General features: G+C 48.3%; 1 protein-coding gene across 1 annotated transcript in view; it reads right to left on the minus strand.

Moving 5' to 3' along the window:
• The window catches only part of LOC119382310 (general transcription factor 3C polypeptide 2), a 370,071-nt gene that overhangs the window by 191,116 nt on the left and 158,881 nt on the right, over positions 1-20,074 (minus strand). Inside the window, exon 10 of the mRNA XM_037650013.2 lies at positions 10,295-10,453. Coding sequence (XP_037505941.1) covers positions 10,295-10,453 — 159 coding nt within the window. The remainder of the gene's footprint in view (positions 1-10,294; positions 10,454-20,074) is intronic.

Raw genomic sequence — 20,074 nt, forward strand, 5'->3', positions numbered from 1 at the left:
AAGAAGCAAGAAGGATCAACCACTAGGAGGATGGGGCGGCCTGACTCAAGACCTGATTAAAAGACCCACTAATTATTATGGTATGGCTATCCGTGACAACATTGAGTTGATGACATGCAAAAAGCCATAATGGCAACATTATATCACGTCACCTCGAGAGATGATGAGCTGCACCATGAATTCTGCCCACTTGGGTCCCTGAGCTGGTGCAAGTACCGTGCTGCAGAAGCTGAAGGCAAGGGTCCACCACTACAAACGTATAAATTGGTAGCACTGCATTGCTGCCAATCTGCCAAAACCTGACCACCCTCAGCTGCTCGGCTGTTGCCAAAACAAAAAAACAAACAAACAAAAAAACTCAATGCAGCCGAGAGTCTTCATTTGGTAGTTTGGTCAATTCTACCAGAAGAGCTAAACACTTCACTGATTGCCGCTGTCAATGAGGCAGTCTGCAAGTATAATACTGGCACTCTACATGCTTATTGAGAGTTTTGTGCATCACTTGGCCCGAAGCCTGGAAAGCACTCCATTCGAAGAGCTGCAGAGAGGGATGCCATACGGAACAAAAAGGCAGCAAAAGTGCACCAAAGCAAGCACCAAATGCTCAAGAGACCTCGCATCACTAAGGACACCAAAAACTATGATCCTGGTGCATTCTAGACCATTGGATGCAAGGTGAAACTTCGAGAGCCGTTTTCTCAAAAGTGCCTTTTTGCCTGCCTGCCGAGTTTGCGCAGCCATTTTCTTCGTAACCGTTTGGCCTATTTTGGCTCCATTTCTTTTGTCATGTTTCTTAGACTACAATGCATGTCGTGACATTCTTTCTTTCTCATTTTGACTTTTTGTAATTTTACGATGCGACTAGTCATTCACCCCAAGAGTGTGCCTGATTTTAAGGTAGCAGAAAGAATCGCAATGCAAGAATATTGTGTTGCAAAAAAATAAAGCAAGAATGTCACAACACTCAGCGTGCATTCAGCTGTGCAACAAATATTCACCTAGCCTTCTAGTGCATTTTTTAAACTCTCCAGGCATTGCGCAAAGTGCTAGGGAATGCAAGAAGTAAAAATTTAATTGAATAAGAAGTTGTGAAGATATCACTTTGAAACTTTTTGGAAGCATCAGGGAGACATGCTGAATATTTGTGCCAATTTTCATCAACATCTGTTAAGTTATAAGAAAGTTGGTTTTCCAAAGCCACGTCCCCCCTTGATGTAACATCTGGAGTGCCCCAGGGGTCCGTTCTTGGGTCTCTACTTTTCTTAATTTACATAAATGATTTGCCTGTTTGCACCTCCTCTTCCATTCGTTTTCATGTCGATGACTGCGTTTTATACGAAGTCATTAAAACACATACTGACCATTACCGCTTGTAGGAGTCATTTGCTGGTTTTTGCAATTCGTGCAGGACCTGGCAAATGAACAATAACTAACAAAAAACGTACTTATGTCTTTTTGTAATAAATCTCCTTCTGCTTTTGATTACTCTTTCGATAACCATGCTGTAAATGGGGTTTTTGAGTATAAGTATCTAAATGTCACTTTTACTCCTAATATGACATGGTCCAAGCACATTGACTATGTATGTAACAAAGCATTAAAAAAACTGGGCTATCTACGTCGCACTCTGTCCAAGTCTCTGAAGGAAACCAAGCTTCTCTTATTTAAATTGCTCATTCGTCCAATAGTAGACTATGCATCTGTCGTTTGTAATCCGCATAAGCAGTGCGAGATTAATAGGCCAGAAGCAATTTAGAAAAAAGATTCATATGTCATCGTTATGACCGTGACTTTTCACCCTCTTCTACTCTTTCTTCACTGAACTTCACTTTGCTCTCTTCGCATCACCAAATAGAGTCATTAAAATTCTGCATCGTGACGTCTTCAGTTCAACTATCAAACGACAAGGACTACATAAACTTTGTACCTCAGTCAACGACAAGAAACTATCACAACTTAAACTTAACACTTTACTATGCTCGAACTAACAGGTTCAAGTTCAGTTCTTTTGCCCCGTTCTATTGAAGACTGGAATTCGTTACCTGGTTCTATTCGTTCACGCCCATCGCCCGACATTGTAGCCGACATCTATGACATGCGTCTGTAATACACCCTTGTCTATTTGCCATTGGTGTTAGCTCTTGAGTTGCATTGTTTAATTGTTATGTTTTCATTCATGTTCATCACATGTTTGTGCACTTTTGACCTTGTATAATCACACATCTGTATTATTTTACCTGTTTACATAATTTTTATTGCTGTTTGTTAAAATTCCGCGTATCTTTGTACACCCACTCCTGCCATAGCGCACTTAGCGCTGCAGTATGTGTAAATAAATAAAGCAAATAAATAAGTAAGTAAGCACAAGTGGAGTCACAGAAGTTTGCCACACGCTGTAACTGCTTTCTCGCTCCTCTCGTCCCAACGAGCGCGGTGGACGCTAAGCAGGGAGGCAAGGGGTGAAGAAGTTATGTCACGCATGCGTCCTGACCTTGAGCACTTTTTCTTTTCTTCGAACGCGTGTCTTCCTGTCAATGTGATTGTGAGTGCGTGCGCGGGCACGTGGCAACCTCTGGCTATGGTCGTGATAACTATGCAGATCACAATGCTTAAATCAGCCAATGGCCGTGAATTTGGGTATGTGGCACGGTCATTCGGGTATGTGGCATCATTTCTAGAAAGAAGAGGGAACAATTTCTAGCTGACTTTGAGAATTAATTGTAAATTCCAGGCCGCGTGTGGTGCTATATTGTTTGGCTCACGTGTTCTCAGGACCCTCGACTACCGATCGGCAGAGTCTTTTGACCACGTTGAAAAAGTGTTGCAGGAACCCTTTAAGCCGACCTATGTGCATTAGGGAACCTGAGGACTCTGGTTTTTGCTTGCTTTATTACTGTTTGTGTTACATGCATTTTTTCACTTCCGTCTTCTGTTTTAAGCACCGGGTGATGTTTTTTCAGAGGGGGGCGTTGCCACACGTGCTTCTTGCTTTATCTTGATGTATTCACGCTTCATCCGCAAAACTGTTATCAACACTTGGTGCAGGACTGCATCGCAATGCTCGTAAAGCTTCGCGACGTTTTGAGATCGTTCTGTAAGATTATGTGCAGGACGCGAACAGTCAAGTTTATTCGAGAGCTTCTAGGACACAAGTTCACCCAATGGAGAGTTGCGTCTTTAACGATCCGACTTTCGCCTCCTTCATCGTGACAATATAGTGGCCACACGCTGCAGCCCTCTTCCCATTCTGGTGAGGAAGCGTCATTCGGGAGTACATTTATGAGACTAGTGCAGGGGTGCAACAGCCGAAATAGGATTTGAAGCGATTTTTGGAGCAGCAAAACGTTGCTTTTGGAGCACGTTACAGAAAAAATTACACCATCTCCTGCTAAAGGGGACCATGAGGCTGTGCGAAGCCGGAGCACTTGCACGATTGCGTTCCGTTGGCGTTCACTGGGCATGCTACCGACCTCGCATCGTGGAACGCGAAGAGGAACACTACGTGCGTCGTGTCTTCCCTCTAGCCTGGCCATTAATACTCACAGGGCGTGCCGGGAACGCGCTCGACAGGCACGTGAGAGAGAGGCAGCGTAGGAGAGGAAAGAGAGGGGGAGGGGACGCGCAAGCGCTGGTCCTCATCGCGGTGCTGCGCAGGAGAGAATTTCGGCATGTCGAGCCCGCGTTTCAGAGGAGCCAATCGAGGCAAGCGCTGGACTGAACGCGCGCAGCGCTCTACTGGCTCTAGCACTTGAAGGAGAGGAGACTAGAGGAGGAGAGTAGCGTATGCGCCGTGAGAGCAGAAGCGAGAACGCAGGAGAAGCGCAAGCAGGTGCTGGTAGAGAAGTGGAGAGAGTAACGCGCAGCTGTCGGAGAGAGGGAAGGAGGAGAGTCACGCATGCGTAGTGTGAGTGCGGACCCCAACGCTGCGTGCGGATGACCACGCCGCGTTACATACCCACGAGCAAGAGATACTTCGCATCTAAAAGAAAACTCCATGTTTAGCACAATTCCCAAATTTGAAGCAATATAACAAAGAAAGCTTACTTTTAGAAAAGAAAACAAAAATGTCTACGCAACATGCAACATGCACAGTGCACATGAGCACTGCTATTAAAAGAAATGTGTTGAACCACACCACAGTGCAAACCATGACGAAGTCCACCATTTCAGCTGTAAAATCGTTTCACAGGTACTGCGAATGCTAATGTAGACCTGCCAACCTGGCAACCTCCAAGTGCTGGAGATACGTAAAGTGGGAGTGAGTGGCGTTGGCAAAAAAAGAAAACTGGTTTGCATATATGTTTTTCATTTCTCATGGCCACAGAAACGTCATACACAGCTCTGAATGATTGCCAGCAATTTTTTAGACATCAGTGATCATAACAGTACTCAAAAATGTACGGCGCATGCACACACGAGCAATTAAGGGACAAAATGTGCTGTGTTCCGTGACAGCTAGCATTAATAGCCCCTTCTAAGCAAGGCACTGGTGTGGCTTAAGAAGCATTCTGCACGCAATAGAACGAGGCCAAAAAACTTTAGAACCACCGTCCTTTCTTTATTTTCTTTCGCGTTGGGGTTAGGGTTAGAGTCCGCACGTCTTGATTAGATTGCATGATTATGCCCAAACTGCACGTGGCCAATGCGGCCACCATTTCTTGCTGAAATTAGCCCAAATGAGAAAATTCTGATGCAGCTGGTCGGGCGTTCTGGCACAAGTTCAACAAAATTCACGGTTTTGACTCAGCACAATAGAAATTGTATCGAATTGGCACAGCACCCCTGCTAGTGCAGCCTCAGTGAACCTTTTCCGGCACCACTCCAAGCTGGCATATTGGAGGGAAACAGCGCGAAAGACGAAGGACCAGGCAGAGAAGGACACAAACAACAGCGCTGTCCTTCTCTGCCTGGTCCTTCGTCTTTCGCGCTGTTTCCCTCCAATATGTCATACCAACTCGCCCAAGCAACCACTTTAGCTGCATTTATTCCAAGCTGGCGTTAGAGCAGTGAGGGTGAACCCAAGCGAAGAAAAAGAAAAACAAAAGAGAGGCTTGTTCTACTCAGCAGCAGTTTCCTGCCTCGCGCAGCAGCGTCCGTTGGAAATACATTTTCGGAACTGTGATTTGTGGCAAAATTTGCATTAGCAGCGGTTGTGGTAAAAAATCACTTTGCCACTATGTCGCATTACTACACAAACCATCTCATAATTTCAGAAGTACTGCCGGCCTCTCACATGAGGCTTTAGGCAAGGGTGGGTGATGCATAAGGGAAACCAGATATAGAACTTCATTCACCATCGAGAACCAGTGCATCAAACTGAAACACCAGTGCTTACACAATTCGTAAGTTTTTGGCATACACACAGAAAGAAAGAAGAAAACAACATAAAAAAATGACAACAAACATCTCTTGATTGAGCAACATCTAAAGAACAAACATCTTATAAAGGGGGCAAGATCAGCAACGTTTTAAAATACAACGCCTTGAGGACATGCGTAAATGCAATGGATGCCATCAAAATATTTTAAGTACAGCTCAGACCACTTATAACGTAACCGCTTACGGTGCAGCACCGGCTATAATGTGGTTTTTTCTGACTCCCGTTTACCCTCCCATAGAACTCCATGTATACGCATACCGCTTATTGTGCAGTCCCCCGAGATGAAAGACCGGTTATAATGCGGCTGCCGGAACGTTCTCAGAGATGCGAGGGAGCGAGCGCACTTCTCAGCGGAGATGCGCCGGCGGGGGATAGAGCGGTGACGGCGTTACAAAGGAGGAGGGCATGCGGAACGAATGAACAAGGAGTGGGAGGAGAAAAAAAAATTGGCCGCGTATCTGCGTGCTTCGCTGCAAATGTCGTCTAAAGACGATAGAAGAGGCGCTGCGTGAGATATGGACGCCATCTGGCAATACGTCGGGAAACGTGAGTGCTGTGTTGCAGGCTGGTAGTCCCGGCGCAGCAGCACGCGAAGACCGGCGGTGACCAACGCGACTGGAGGGGACGCCAACCAGCCCGAACAGGCGGTTTGGCGCGAAGCGCTGAAGCAGAAGAAACGTCCGCACTCAACGAGTACTCTCCACACACTCTTTTATTTACACGTCGCCTGGGTAAAACAGGAATGCCAGAGCGGTGCCCCATGGCATTCGTACAGTGCAATACAGAACCGAAACCGAAACACAACAGTGAGCTCGTGCAGAGGGCACGGAGGAAGGCAAGTTTCAGCGCAGTCGCATTTTTAGCGCAGTTTAAAAAACTAGGGTCTTTAGAATTACGTATGTATGCATTTTCTATTAAACGAACACACCACCTAATACTTACCTAGTGATGTTGCGCCTCAGATATGCGTAATGTTTGCTTGGTGTGAGAGGGGGAGCGACTGCGTGGCCGACGGAGAAGCCTTTGCCCCCTTCGGCCGCTTGACATGCGCGCTCCATTACGAATGGGCGCCAGTGTCCGCATCAAGAGCGCGTTATCGCTGTTTGTCTCCGTCGGAAAAATAGTTGCTTCATCGCAGAGCACGGATATCACACGTGCGACCTCGATTCCCCCGCAAGTAACAATGCTTTGAGACGCGAGTGAGCTTTCGCCTTTGCCACCAACAGGCGTACTTACAAGCTTGGAATACTTTTTCAGGATAGTTGCCGCAGCTGTTCTCCCGACCACGAACCGAAAGTTCCTTTCACACGTGATGCCCTTGGTTTAGCTTGCGAGTGCGATCTCTTCTACTCCCGATCTCCGTGTTGTCTAGGGCAAGCTTCTCGCGATGGCATGCAAAGTTGCAACCCGCACGCTATAGGCCTAACAAGCGCTAGCTGCCATGTCGGTGGCCGCGGACTACAAAAGTTGCGGTTTGGTGCCGAGTCAATAAAACATTTTGCAGTTGTTGCATTTAGAAGGGGTGACTTACATCTTTAACGAAAACGCGGGTGTGTGAAACACTCGAGTGGTGGTTCGTGGTCGCCACCGTTTTCTACATCGCGCGCGCACAGTGTGTTACGCGGCGACTTCCTGTTACGGAGCATTTTTTCCGCGTTCGTTATGTCAGCACCGCAGGTCCGCATAAGCTGACCGTTCAACATTTTCAAATGTAAGCGAATGCCAACTTACGTCCCAGTCAGTCGCATGCCTCGATAGTCGGAATCGCGCGCCTGTTTTGCACACGTGCAACATTTCAAAATGTTGTTTTGGTTATAGTGCGGTACCGCTTATAGTGCGGATATTCGCGACTCCGGCTATGTTATAAGCGGTCTATGCTGTATATAAAAAATTACTACAAAATGCACCATAAATTGAAGGCTGTTATGCGTGCCTTATGCCAGGCAAAATATTAGGGCTAGAAGCATAAAAGAAAGAGAAAAGTCCAGTGGGTTGTCCCAGTTCTGCCATGAACGATTGCACAGTTGCACAGTTTAGCAGGTCCGCAGATAGAGCATTGACTCAGTGACGGTGCACAGAAAAATGGAGTTTTCAAAAGTTTTTGTCTTGCAAGAATACTCCTTCAGTCTTTTTTGGATGCTCGGAATGAGTTGATCGACGATGAACTGATTCTATGTACACATCCTTGTTTATGCGTAGCTTGCCACGGTAAAGGGGGGACGCGGCTTTCGTATCGCAAAAAATGGCAAAAAAATCGATTTTCTGAAAATAAAGTGTTCAGTTTCTGGAACCCTTTTTCTATCTGATTCCAAAATATCTGCCCTGAAAACAACCCAGAAGTGCTTCGAAAAGTTTGTTTTGCCCTCCGAGGTGGCGAAAATTATTGTGGAAATCGCAAAAAAAAGAGCGATTTTCAAAAAATTGTAGCTCCGCGATGGCGCGACCGCGAACCAACTTCTTGGGCTTGTTCGAAAGGGCATTTCTCCGTGTTCAAATTCCCCGCTTCAGCGGGCTCCTCCATTCAGAAAGAAGCGCACAAAAAGCAAACACTGGAGAGTCGTTCCGAGGCCTCCGATTGGCCGCGTCCGCCATGTTGCCCCAGCTCGCCTCGCCATTGGTCCGATGCTCGCTCCGGGAGATCGTCGTCTGCCGATTGCACGTCGCGAGTTCACGGCTGTCGAGAATCGCGCTACTTCGTGACACGTTCGCAATTGTTCTGTGTTCACGGCTCGACGATCACTTAGAATATAATTACGCTTTAGTTTGGAGCTGCAAGAGGAAGTTCGATCTGATTACGATGGTGCGCCGCGCTCCTAGCGAACATCGCAAACGCGAGTCTCGGACCGACTCTAGCGTTGACTTCAGCGTCGGATTCGCGGTTAGATGTTTTGATTTCTGCTTATCAGCACTTCTGACATCGTGACGAAGGCCATCGCGGGACGACTCTTTGTACTCACGACCACGCATTACGCACTTCGAAGCAATGGGCACCACGCCTGCGCACCTACTGCTCGGAGTCGTCACTAGGCCTAACTCCGCTCACGGCGCCGTTTAGCGAGACGAACCTCGAACCTTGCGGGCAAGAACAACGCGCTAGCGTACCTGCGGCTATGTGCTTCTTCGCAAGCGAAGAAGCACATTGCTCGCCGGCATTTCGGAACCGGGCGGATCGTCATCATAGCTTCGCATTCGCGAATCGTCACCGAACGCCGCCACCAAGCACATCACGCGCCGGCACCACGGACCCCGCGGCCGAGCACTTCGCGGTCAGAGTGCTGTCAATAAGCACTAGTGATGTAATTTAGACGTGCTTGGAGCCGTGCTTGGCATCGCCGCAGGCGTTTATGAATATTTTGAAACAACGAAAGCCTCACTAGCGTTGCCGCGATCGGCCGAATGATAATACGTTTCATACGCGAGAATGGCAAAAGAACGAAGCAGGGGGACGAATTTTTATCTGCCCGACTTGCGTCACTGAATAAACTGCTCAAAAATCCCTGTGCCACTAACGTCTTGGCCATAACTGTTTGTTATTTGGAACGAAGGCATCGGCTATCACGGTGTGAGCCATTTTCTGTCACAACAAACCTCTCTCTTTATAAAAAATATTCAATGATTAATTGTAATCAATAAGCAAGACATAATTATGCTAATGACAGCATAAATACAAGAAATATGTGTAATTATTTCAGTATATGGCCTTATTAGATTGCAATATCTTCTTTTCTGTCATGTCTATCACACCACTCCTTCATACAGAGAACTTGGTTTGAAATCCATACTGCTTTTTTGTAGATCAAAAAAAGGAGGTTATGAAAAAAGAACAAAGGCACACTGGAGAAAGGCCACATGTCCAAGAAGTGAAACACCATAAAAAAAAAACCAAAGACCACAATCTTTAGGTGTTTTAGAGAAGGCCAAACTTTAAACGCAGTTTTCTCAATACAGTTTTTTTGGCATGTTGCTCAGCTCGTGGAGCAGATATCTTGGCAACTACTACACAGATTTTGATTCCGTTTTTTTTTTCTTTTAATCCTTGAAGTCTTGTTGACAGGATGACATTATTCTTTACCTTGATTAGGGCATAGCTTTTTTTGTATGTGATAATTAGTGCATGAGAAGTTCTGATGCAATACATGAAGCTGATGGGGATGTTATTTGTAAAAAAACTAAAAGGAATAGACAATTTTTAATAATGTCATCCTGTGTAGTGTTCTTTTGAGTAAAGATCAAAACCACTTGGACCTTCCTGGCATGTTTTGTTACAATGCTAGGCTTTTCACCAGCAGAGTATGTCATCAGATTATGTAACATAGTGTAATTTGAAAACTACTCGAGATATCGCAATGAAACTTCATATATAGCTATTCGAGACACTCTTCAGTGTGCCTGCCAAATTTCATTACTCTAGGTCAACAAACAAAAAAGTTTTTTTCGATCGCCACCTCCCCCCTAAAGTAAAAACATACTTCAATTGATCATGCTGTCGTCTTGCCTGCAATGTATCTTAGTCGATTTGTTTTAACAGTTCGCTGGGTGACGTAAATGAACAGTAGCGATTATAAACAAACGGATTGCTTTTCTTTTAATCTCTTCAAGTTTTTTAATATTTACTTGGCTATGGGGATCCCAAACCACGAACGAATACCCGAAAAGTTTTGCACGCAATTGGTATCACTTTTGGGGTGCATTTATGCAGAGACCATCTTAGAATTCCTAATTTCTGCATAGCTTTCTTTTCAATGTAGGCAATATGCTCATTCCAGTTAAAATCTGCACTTAATACAACACCCAAATATTTATAAGTATTAATGAACAAATTCTGCGACACCCTTCAATGCAAGAACATAAAAAAAATACCCTGTTTCATAAATAAATTTAGCTAGCCATTTCAGTGGAAAGGTGCACACTTACCGGGCCTGTGCAAGTCCCACACCCTGGCTGCATGGTCAATGGCTGCCGTACAAATGTGGCCCTGGGGTGTCCAGCCAAGGCCTGTGATGGCACCCTGGTGGGCCTGCCACACCCACAGGGGCTCCTCTTCTCGGCCCACACCAAACACCGCCACTCGTCCTGCGCGCCCAGTTACGCAGTTTTAGTAGAAGAGAAAATAGCTGCATCCAGATGCCATAGAAATTAAGTACACATTTCTCAAGTGGTCACAGCGTTTAGCAGTGATAGCATACTACCTGTCAAAACAAAACTTTCTGTGAATGACTGTACAAGAACCACACCTTATTGACCACAGGCGGCAATATCATGTAAAAACTTGCAGCCCAAGAGATCAAGGTGCTTCAAGTGCTGAATTAGCCACACTGCAAACATGGTGTTTAAAATGACAGATGACAATTACAAAAAAAAAAAAGGAACAGTTGCACTGAGAGTCACGCAGAAAAGCCCACTGTTTCTGTTTAGTTACCACATCAATGGTCACGCTTTACCATTGGTCTCTAGACCTATGTTTTTAGGAGTAATACTCACATCCAATCTGACCAAGTCAAATACCATCCAAGTGACCATGTCAAGTACGTTGAACAAAATAGGGGGGGGGGGGGGGCAATGAAAAAGCTTGGTTACCCGGGAAGGAGGCTTAACAATTAGTACTGGGGTACTTATGGTTCAGCCTCCTTCCCAGGTAACCAAGCTTCTTCAAAGGCTGCACTTGTGCAAAACGTGCTCAGCATGTAGCCTCGCATGCCCGATAATCAACACATGCGATTCGGGGCGCTTACAACCACTTAAATTTCCGAATGTTTAAAAATTAACCGCCAAGGACCCGCATTGCCAATGAAATGAACACGGGAGAAAAATGCCAACAAAACAAAGCGCCATAGCGGAAATTCGCCAACAATGTTTCAGGCCACCTCGAGGTATGCGCATTACACAGAAACTATGTCGAATCGCGACCGAAATTTCCCCTGCTGAACTGGTACTGATCGTTCGATTTCACAAGCGTGCACCCGATGTCCAAGACATTGCAATCGAATCGGGAACCACCATTCGAGGCTTGCATGTGCCAACCATGCCCTCGTTTTCGCTTACGATACGATTCCCTTGCCTTCAAGTGCAGCCATCCCACAAAGAGTTTCATTGATTCCGCACCAAATTGCAACTTTTATCGCCCGCGACAGCTACCGCTACCGAAAAGCAACCAACGCTGACTAGGCCTAGCCTGCGGTTCAGCATGTTGTCGTGGGAAGTTTGCCCAAGACAACATGAAGATCGCACGTCGAAAAGATCGCACTCAAGCACTAACCCAAGAACAGCACGCGTGATACAAAGTTTGTGTTCACGGCTGGGGGATCAACGGCGACGAAAGCCCGCCAAGCTCGTTGAAGTGCGCGCACTGGCAGAAAAGGTGAAAGCTTGCGTCATGAAGCCGTAAAACTTTTCAATTTGCGGACGAGGTAGCAAACGCGACATCTGTAGCAAGCGTGATAAGGATGACGCTTTTCCCGACAGGAAACTTAAAGCGCACTTGATGAGGAAGCAATCGCATACTACTCGAAATTTGTTCCACGCTTGGCACAAGTGGTCGAGCTTATGAGAGTCCTACTTTGCAAAGATGAGCCATTCATCTGGTCAAATGAAGCAGACAGCAGTTTCAGAAGGGTGAAAAAAATGCTTTCGTCGAGTACAGTCCTCTAAATGTTCGATCCGGCAATCCCAGTCACTGTATCGACAGATGCTTCCGACTGTGGGCTTGGAGCAGTCCTCCAGCAACGAAACGGCCAAGAGCTCCGTACAGTCGCTTTTGCATCTCGTACACTTTCCCCAGCGGAAAGAAAGTACTCAATCGGTGAACATGAGGCACTGGCATGTATTTGGGCATGTGAGCGATGGCACACGTACCTGTGGGGCCGCCATTTAAAAATTCGAACAGACCACCAGGCACTTGTCTCTTTGCTGTCGTCGCAAGGATGTGGAAGACGCCCACTTCGAATTGCACGCTGGAGTGCACGACTGCTTTGTTATAACTTCACCGTTGAATACTGCAACGGGTCCACAAACACTGTAGCAGACGCACTTTCTCGGCTGACAGCACCTACCTCAGAAGCAGAGCATGTAAAGAATGAAGAAATTGTGTCACTCGTTGAGCCAGCCTGTGTGACAAAGGAGGAGTTCAGGCAGGCCGTCCTAGACGATGGTCGTCTAGAAACCGTCAAGTCATTTGTGCTGAGTTCCTGGCCGCCACACAAGCCCTTACCAGAAGAGGTGAAACCGTTCTACCTTATTACAGAGGAACTTTCTGTTGTTGATGATCTTCTACTGCATGCAGAGCGCCTTGTTCCATCCGCCCTCACTGCTCGGATCGCCACCACACATGAGACACATTCTGGTGTCACGCGCACTAAGGCGTGACTTCGTGAGCGGTTCTGGTGACCACGAATGGACAAGGAAGTGGAAACGGCAGTGAAAAGCTGCCACATCTGCCTGGAGGCAGATAAGTCTGCCAAGACATCACCAGCGCCAATGCAACCTGTTGAATGGCCTGAAAGACCATGGCAAAAGCTTGCCTTAGACATTGTTGGTCCTTTGGAGCACGCACCTCACAACAGCAGATTTGCTATAAGGCTTGTGGATTAGTACCACTCCAAGTGGCTGGAGGTATATTTTTGCAGAGAGGTATCCACGAGCACAGTGAAACACTTTTTAACAAGTGTTTTTGCCCGAGAAGGCTACCCTGACGAACTCGTTTGCGACAATGGGCCTCAATTCACTTCACGTGAATTCATTACCTTTCCGCAAGACAGAGCCATCAGTCTTTTGCATTTGTCAGTATACTACCCCCCGGCGGATGGACAAATAGAACGGTTCAATCGGACATTCAAAAACTCTATTCAAGTTTCACTCCTCAAAAGACGACCCCTTCGACAAGCAGTCATAGACTACCTTGCTATTTACAGGGTTACTCCACAGGGAACCACTGGGGTTGGCCCTGCAGTTCTGCTGCATGGTAGGATGCCTTGAACCAGGCTGGATGTCGCTGGCTTCTCAGCACCAGCCTTTGTTGAAGAACCGGCTAAGGAATTGGCACGACTATGTCGTAGGGTCCAGCGTCAACAGCAGAGCAGCAAGTTGTACACGGACAAAAGGAGAGCTTCCAAGAAACCAAGGATAGCTGCAGGCGACATTGTCTGTTTCAAGAAACCATCCGTTCGCTTTAAGGGAGACTGCTCCTTCTCCTCACCAACTAAAGTGTTGGAAAGGAAGGGACCTGCTTCTTACAGGCTTGAAGACGGCCGTACGTGGAATGTCTCCAAGCTTCAAGGTTTCCAGAGAGGGGTGCATGTCACCAGCCGCAGCTACCTGTGCCACAGTTTCCAGTCTCAGTGCCACAGCCTGCCGAGCTACAACCTGCCGTGTTGCAGCCGCCATCTGCTGGTGTACTGCAACTTGCCATGCCGCAGCCGCTGTCCCTGGCGTACTGCAGCCTCCTGTGCTGCAGCCGTCTTCTGTGACGCAGTTGCTATCTCCTGGGGTAATGCAGCAGCCAACCTCAGCAGTGCAACAATCAGCGTGGCCGACCCGAAGGCACTGGCCACCAATTACTAGTTCACGGTCTGAAATTGCATATATTCTGTAATATGTAAATGAGTAGTGTGCACACTTGGGTTTTGTTACTAATACGTACATAGAGTTTCATACAATAACCTAGAGAGGAAACTGGCGCTGCGATCGTTCAACCACCATGGGAATGATGGGAAGTACAGGCTTCGGATTGGATAGCGTTAGCTAGCGAACTGTCTACGGATCATTTTCTACAGTTTCAGTTGCGTTCTTCGCGAGGCCTGGGTAGTGGGGTGCGTTTCAAAGCACTCAAGCAGCGCCTTTGTTGTTCAAAGAGGCTGAAGACCGCTAGATTTCTTGGTTTCCTGCGACGCTGCAGCTTTACAGTTTGTATTTGACAGTTTTAGCAAAGCGTCGTGCACTCACCGCTGCGCACAGATGTAGCGTTCCATGTCAGTGCAGCAAACTGCATCGCGTTCACGTTTGTTTGATAAGCGCGTCTTACCAAAACTCGTTCAAATCAGCTTCAAAACGACGGCGAAGCTAAGTAGACGCACCGTCGCGCTCCTCTGACTTCACAACAAAACGAGAGAAGCGTTGGAGGCAGACCACTTGGACAGACGCACATGGCATCGCAGCAGACGATACGTTAAGTGCTTCTCACTCAATACAGTACTGTTATTTCTATAAATAGATAATGCGTACTTTCGAGGGAAAAACAAGCGTGTTTGTTTTAAGTGTTGTAAAGAAAATAATTCATTATATTGTGATGCCAAATCTGGAACGCAAATGCAGAGCAATGCATACCCTGGTGGTCAAATTTGTCCACGTTTCAGTTCCATCTCACGGTCGCGCAAACTTTTTGCAATAAGTTTTACGTGCAAAAGAATGAAGCTATTTCTAATGGGAAATGGCTTCATATCGTTTTGTTTCACACTCGGCAAACAAGCGTCGCGAATCTCAAGAACCTAATCCATCCGAAGCAAATCCGAAGCCTGTACTTCCCATCATTCCCATGGTGGTTGAAGCGCCGCTCAAGGAGTCCGCGTAGACACTAGCGCCAGATTCCACTCTAGGTATTATTGTAAGAAACTCTATGAATACGTACTAACAACTAACCACTAAAAATAAGGGAGGAGTATGTTGTATTCAGTTTCGGTTTCATTTCCGTTGTTGCATCACAAGGGGGCGCATTTATTCATTGGTATATAAATCATGTACATAGTCAATAAAGCAGTTCTTGTTTCATACGTCGAGACGACTGGGGTCGGACTCCCTTCCTGAGATACTACACCGTCTCCATGACAATTTCTGCTTGGACCCACTCTTCCTTCAGTGCCTGTCTCACGCCCCGTACGACTGAAGAAGCAGTTTTCGCATACGAAAACCCGACTCGAGCGCACATCCAATATTTTTTTATTTTGCCAGGAACACTACTACAACACGTACAAACACACATATGTACAAGCTTGAACTTTAAAGCAACTCTTCGTTTCTTTAACAGCAGACCTGCTTAAGCTTTTCATTGCACCAGCTAGTGTGAACAGAACTTATCATCATCACGAATGGATACACACTCTGGTGGCCTACAGCTACCAGTTGGTGTACCGTCCAGAAAAAGACCTAGGGCCTGCTGATGCCCTGAGCCGGTTGCCGCTGCCAGAGGTGCCTGCTGCTCTTCCAGAGCCAGCTGAAGTGCTCATGCTGGAGCATGCGTACCCAGAGGTGCTCTCCAGGTCTGCTGTGTCGCAGGTGACCAGTCGGGACCAGGTCGGGACCAGGACTGGACCAGGACATCGCTCACATGGTGCAGAGCTGCCAAGTCTGCCAGGAACACCAACGGGCCTCGCGTCATGTGGAGATCACCCCATGGCCATTCCCACAGAGGCACTGGTCCCGCCTTCACGTGGATTTTGGGGGCCCCTTCAAAGGCCCCTACTTCCTGGTGGTGGTCGACGCATTTTCAAAGCGGGTGGAAGTTCTACCTGTCACCACTCCATCAGCAGGTACGACCATTGCAGCACTGTGGCAGGTCTTTGCAGTCCAGGGGATGCTGGACATCATAGTCTCCGATAATGGGCACGCTTTCGCCAGCACAGAGTATCTGGCCTGGCTGACAAAGAACAGAATCCGCCGATATGATGGTTCCCCCGTACCACCCTGCTTCAAATGGTGCAGCTGAGTGGGTGGTGCAGACTATTAAGGACAAACTTAAGAAGAGCCAGGCTGGGGATTTCCGTACGCAGGTTGCCCACATACTCTTCCAATACCGGACTACACCTCATAATGCCACCGGTCGTGCCCCCTGTGAGCTGCTGCTGGGACGTATGGTGAAGACACCGTTGGACATTTTGCATCCAGACCTCCGGTCCACAGCGTTCCTCAAACAGCTGAAGCAGAAGCTGGCTGCTGACAAAGCGTGCCGTCCTGGGCCATTGCCGGAGCCTGGAGTGCCAGTATTCGCCAGGAATTTCCGTTCTGGCCCACCTTGGTCTGCTGGACAAGTGGTCTCACCTGCAAGCTCCTCCTCTTTGCTCGTACGAATGCAGAACGGAACCACATGGTACCGGCATGCTGACCATGTGAGGGCTAACCGCGGGACCCGTCTTGCATCCACGGCAGCACCAGCTGCGGCCAGTGAGACAACCATTTCGCAAGGGACAGGCGCCTCCAGTTGTGCACCACTAGTTGGGCCACCGCCAAGTTCAGTGCCATCTTTGTCAACCACGGCAGAGCCTCAGGAGCAATCAAGCACGGCTCAGGCAGCACCTGGTGCTACCGCACGTAGTCCCTCAACACCTGTACCCAGGCGGAGCAATCGACGACGAAGGGCACCAGACCGCTTTTCGCCTAGCTAAGCCAACGTCGAACCGGCTGGGACTTGTATTTTTTATTTTGTGTACAATAACTGGGGGTGAGGGGTGTAACGAGTGTGGCGCCCTGCCTAGCCTAGTTTCGTTACCTCACCAGGTTCGGCGGGCAACCTTGGTCGCATGTGAATAATAAACACTGACGAGTGCGGCTCGGCAGTCAGTAGCTGTTTACCTCACCATGCGTTTGGGTCGTCCTTGTTAGAGCGCGGGTGCCTCGGCCCCCCCCCCCTAGTCCACGGTGCCCGGGGCAGATCGTGACAGGCATTGCTCGGCTGCATGAAGGAAAAGGAAGCGTGATGGTAACGAACTTCAGCCAAGAATACAGACACCTGAGCAAGGGCATGGCGATTGCATACATCGAAGAAATCTTGGCCGCCAGCGATGCGTTTGCCTTTTCAGATTCTGATGAAGCTACGACGACGACCCCAATACCTGAGCCACCCTTCAACGTATACCCAAGCCTTCCCGCTCGTCAACAGCAACAGCTTCGATACATTCTGCAGGAATACAAGGACTGTTTCTCGTCGTCATCACGAGTCTGACAAACGCCCCTTGCTAAGCACCGCATTATAACAGAAGAAAACACTCGACTTCTCCGTCAGAGTCCCTCACGGGGTTTGACGCGGGAACGGTAGGCCGTTAAGAAACAAGTCGAAGAAATGCTACGCAACGACATTATCCAGCCGTCCAAGAGTTCGTGGGCATCTCCTGTGGTGTTAGTGAAGAAGGATGGGACCCTACGTTTATGCGTCGATTATCGTCGCCTGAACAAAATCACGAAGAAGGACGTGTACCCTCTTCCACGGACAGACGATGCCCTGGATCGACTCCACAACGCGAAGTACTTTTCGTCGATGGACCTCAAGACCGGCTACTGTCAAATCGAAGTCAACGAGAGAGACCGAGAAAAGACTGCCTTTATAACACCGGATGGCCTGTTCGAGTTCAAGGTCATGCCCTTCAGTCTTTGCTCGGCACCTGCAACTTTCCAACGTGTTAAGGACACAGTGCTGGCTGGCTTGAAATGGCAGACGCGCCTCGTGTACTTGGACGACGTCGTTGTGTTTGCCTCAAGCTTCGATGAACAACTCCAGTGCCTTGAAGTTGTACTTCAAGCGATCAAGACCTCCGGGCTGAACTTGAAGCCCGAAAAGCGCCACTTTGCGTACGAGGAGCTCTTGTTTTTGGGTCACATGATCCGCAGGGATGGTGTTAGCCCAGACCCGCGGAAAACAGCTGCCATCACTGCCTTCTCGCCGCCCGCCGACAAGAAGGCCGTACGCCGATTTCTTGGCTTGTGCGCCTATTACAGACGCTTCGTAAAGGAATTTTCACGGATCGCCGAGCCACTAACTAACCCGATGAAGACCGACGTGGAATTCAAGTGGGCAACGGCGCAAGTCGAGGCATTTCAAGAACTTAAACGATGCCTGCAGATGCCTTCAATACTCGTGCACTTCGACGAATACACCAATACGGAAATTCACACCGACGCAAGCAGCGTAGGACTCGGCGCCATCCTTGTGCAGAGGACTGACGGACTGGAAAGGGTTATCAGCTATGCTAGTCGGTCGCTGTCCAAGGTGGAAGCCAACTACAGTAAAACCCCATTAATTCGGACTTCACGGGACCAGAGAGAATGTCCGAATTAACCGAGGGTTCGAATTATCGCGAGTACGATCAAAACACTAGAAAAATGTTTCCGCCACCACCAGACTTTTATTCCTCAAAGAAGTCGGTGATCGCGGTTTGCTTCGCGGAGGCAACGTGCAAGGAAATCACAATTTTGCTAAGTTCCTGAAGGTCCGCGCACACTGTGCCGCAAAGCGGCGGTCTAGCTGACGCAGCCAGGTCATCCAAGCCTTTCTATTAAAGCGGTAGTCGACAGGCAGCTGCTTAATGTTCTTCAAACATCTTGGCTTCGCAGCCTTTCCTATCACCAGCAGCGGCAACTACTCTGTGCCGGTCATGCTCGTAGCCAGAAGAACCGTCACCCGCTCTTTTGTCCGTTTCCCGCCGACGCACGGGTCCCCCTTAAACACGATCGTCTTGTCAGGCGCTGTCTCGTCAGTGTTGAAAATGTTGCACGGCTCGTACGTAGAAGCATTTCATGAACTGAAACGACGCCTGCAGACACCTCCGATACTTGCGCATTTCGACGAATACGCCGATACGGAGATTCACACCGATGCAAGCAGCATAGGACTCGGCGCCGTCCTTGTGCAGCGGACGGGCGGACTGGAAAGGGTTATCAGTTATGCTAGCCGGTCGCTGTCTAAAGCAGAGGTCAACTATTCCACAACAGGAAAAGGAGTGCCTCGCCATCATCTGGGCTACGTCAAAGTTTCGCCCCTACATCTACGGCAGACCCTTCAAAGTTGTGAGCGACCACCACGCCTTGTGTTGGCTAGCTAACTTGAAAGACCCTTCAGGTCGCCTTGCACGGTGGAGCCTCAGACTTCAAGAATTCGACATAACCGTCGTTTACAAGTTTGGAAGAAAACACTCCGACGCTGACTGCCTGTCTCGCGCCCCCGTCGACCCCCCGCCGCAGGATGACCTGGAGGATGACTGTTTCTTGGGAACCATAAGTGCCGACGACTTTGCTGAACGACAGCGAGCGGACCCAGAACTCAGGGGTCTTGTGGAATACCTTGAGGGCAGGACCGCCGTTATTTCGAAGGTATTCAAGCGAGGATTGGCGTTGTTTTTCTTGGGATATGGCGTTCTTCTGAAGAACTTCTCTCCATTTCGAGCCAACTACCTTCTCGTTGTGCCGTCTGCATTACGACCAGAAGTCCTCCAGGCCTTACATGATGATCCGACGGCTGGACACCTCGGTGTTTCCCACACGCTCGCAAGAATACAGGAAAGGTACTATCGGCCGCGCCTTACCACCGACGTCGCTCGCTACGTAAGGACATGCTGAGACTGTCAGCGATGCAAGACACTGCCGACAAGACCAGCAGGCTTTCTTCAGCCAATCAAACCTCCTCACTGACCATTCCAGCAAATCGGGATGGACCTACTGGGGCCGTTCCCAACGTCGACTTCCGGAAATAAATGGATCGTCGTAGCTACTGACTACCTCACGCGCTATGCCGAAACAAGGGCCCTGCCCAAAGGCAGTTCCGCCGAGGTAGCCAAGATTTTCGTGGAGAGCATCGTCCTTCGTCATGGTGCCCCAGAGGTACTTATAACTAGGGATGGGCGAATAGGAAATTTGAGGTTCGAAGCGAATCCGAAGCGAATAGTGATTTGGTCGAATAATTTCGAATCAAATAGTTCGAATAGTATTTACCACATATTA

This window comes from Rhipicephalus sanguineus, chromosome 2 (assembly GCF_013339695.2).
Source record: "Rhipicephalus sanguineus isolate Rsan-2018 chromosome 2, BIME_Rsan_1.4, whole genome shotgun sequence".
Taxonomy (NCBI): Eukaryota; Metazoa; Arthropoda; class Arachnida; order Ixodida; family Ixodidae; genus Rhipicephalus; species Rhipicephalus sanguineus.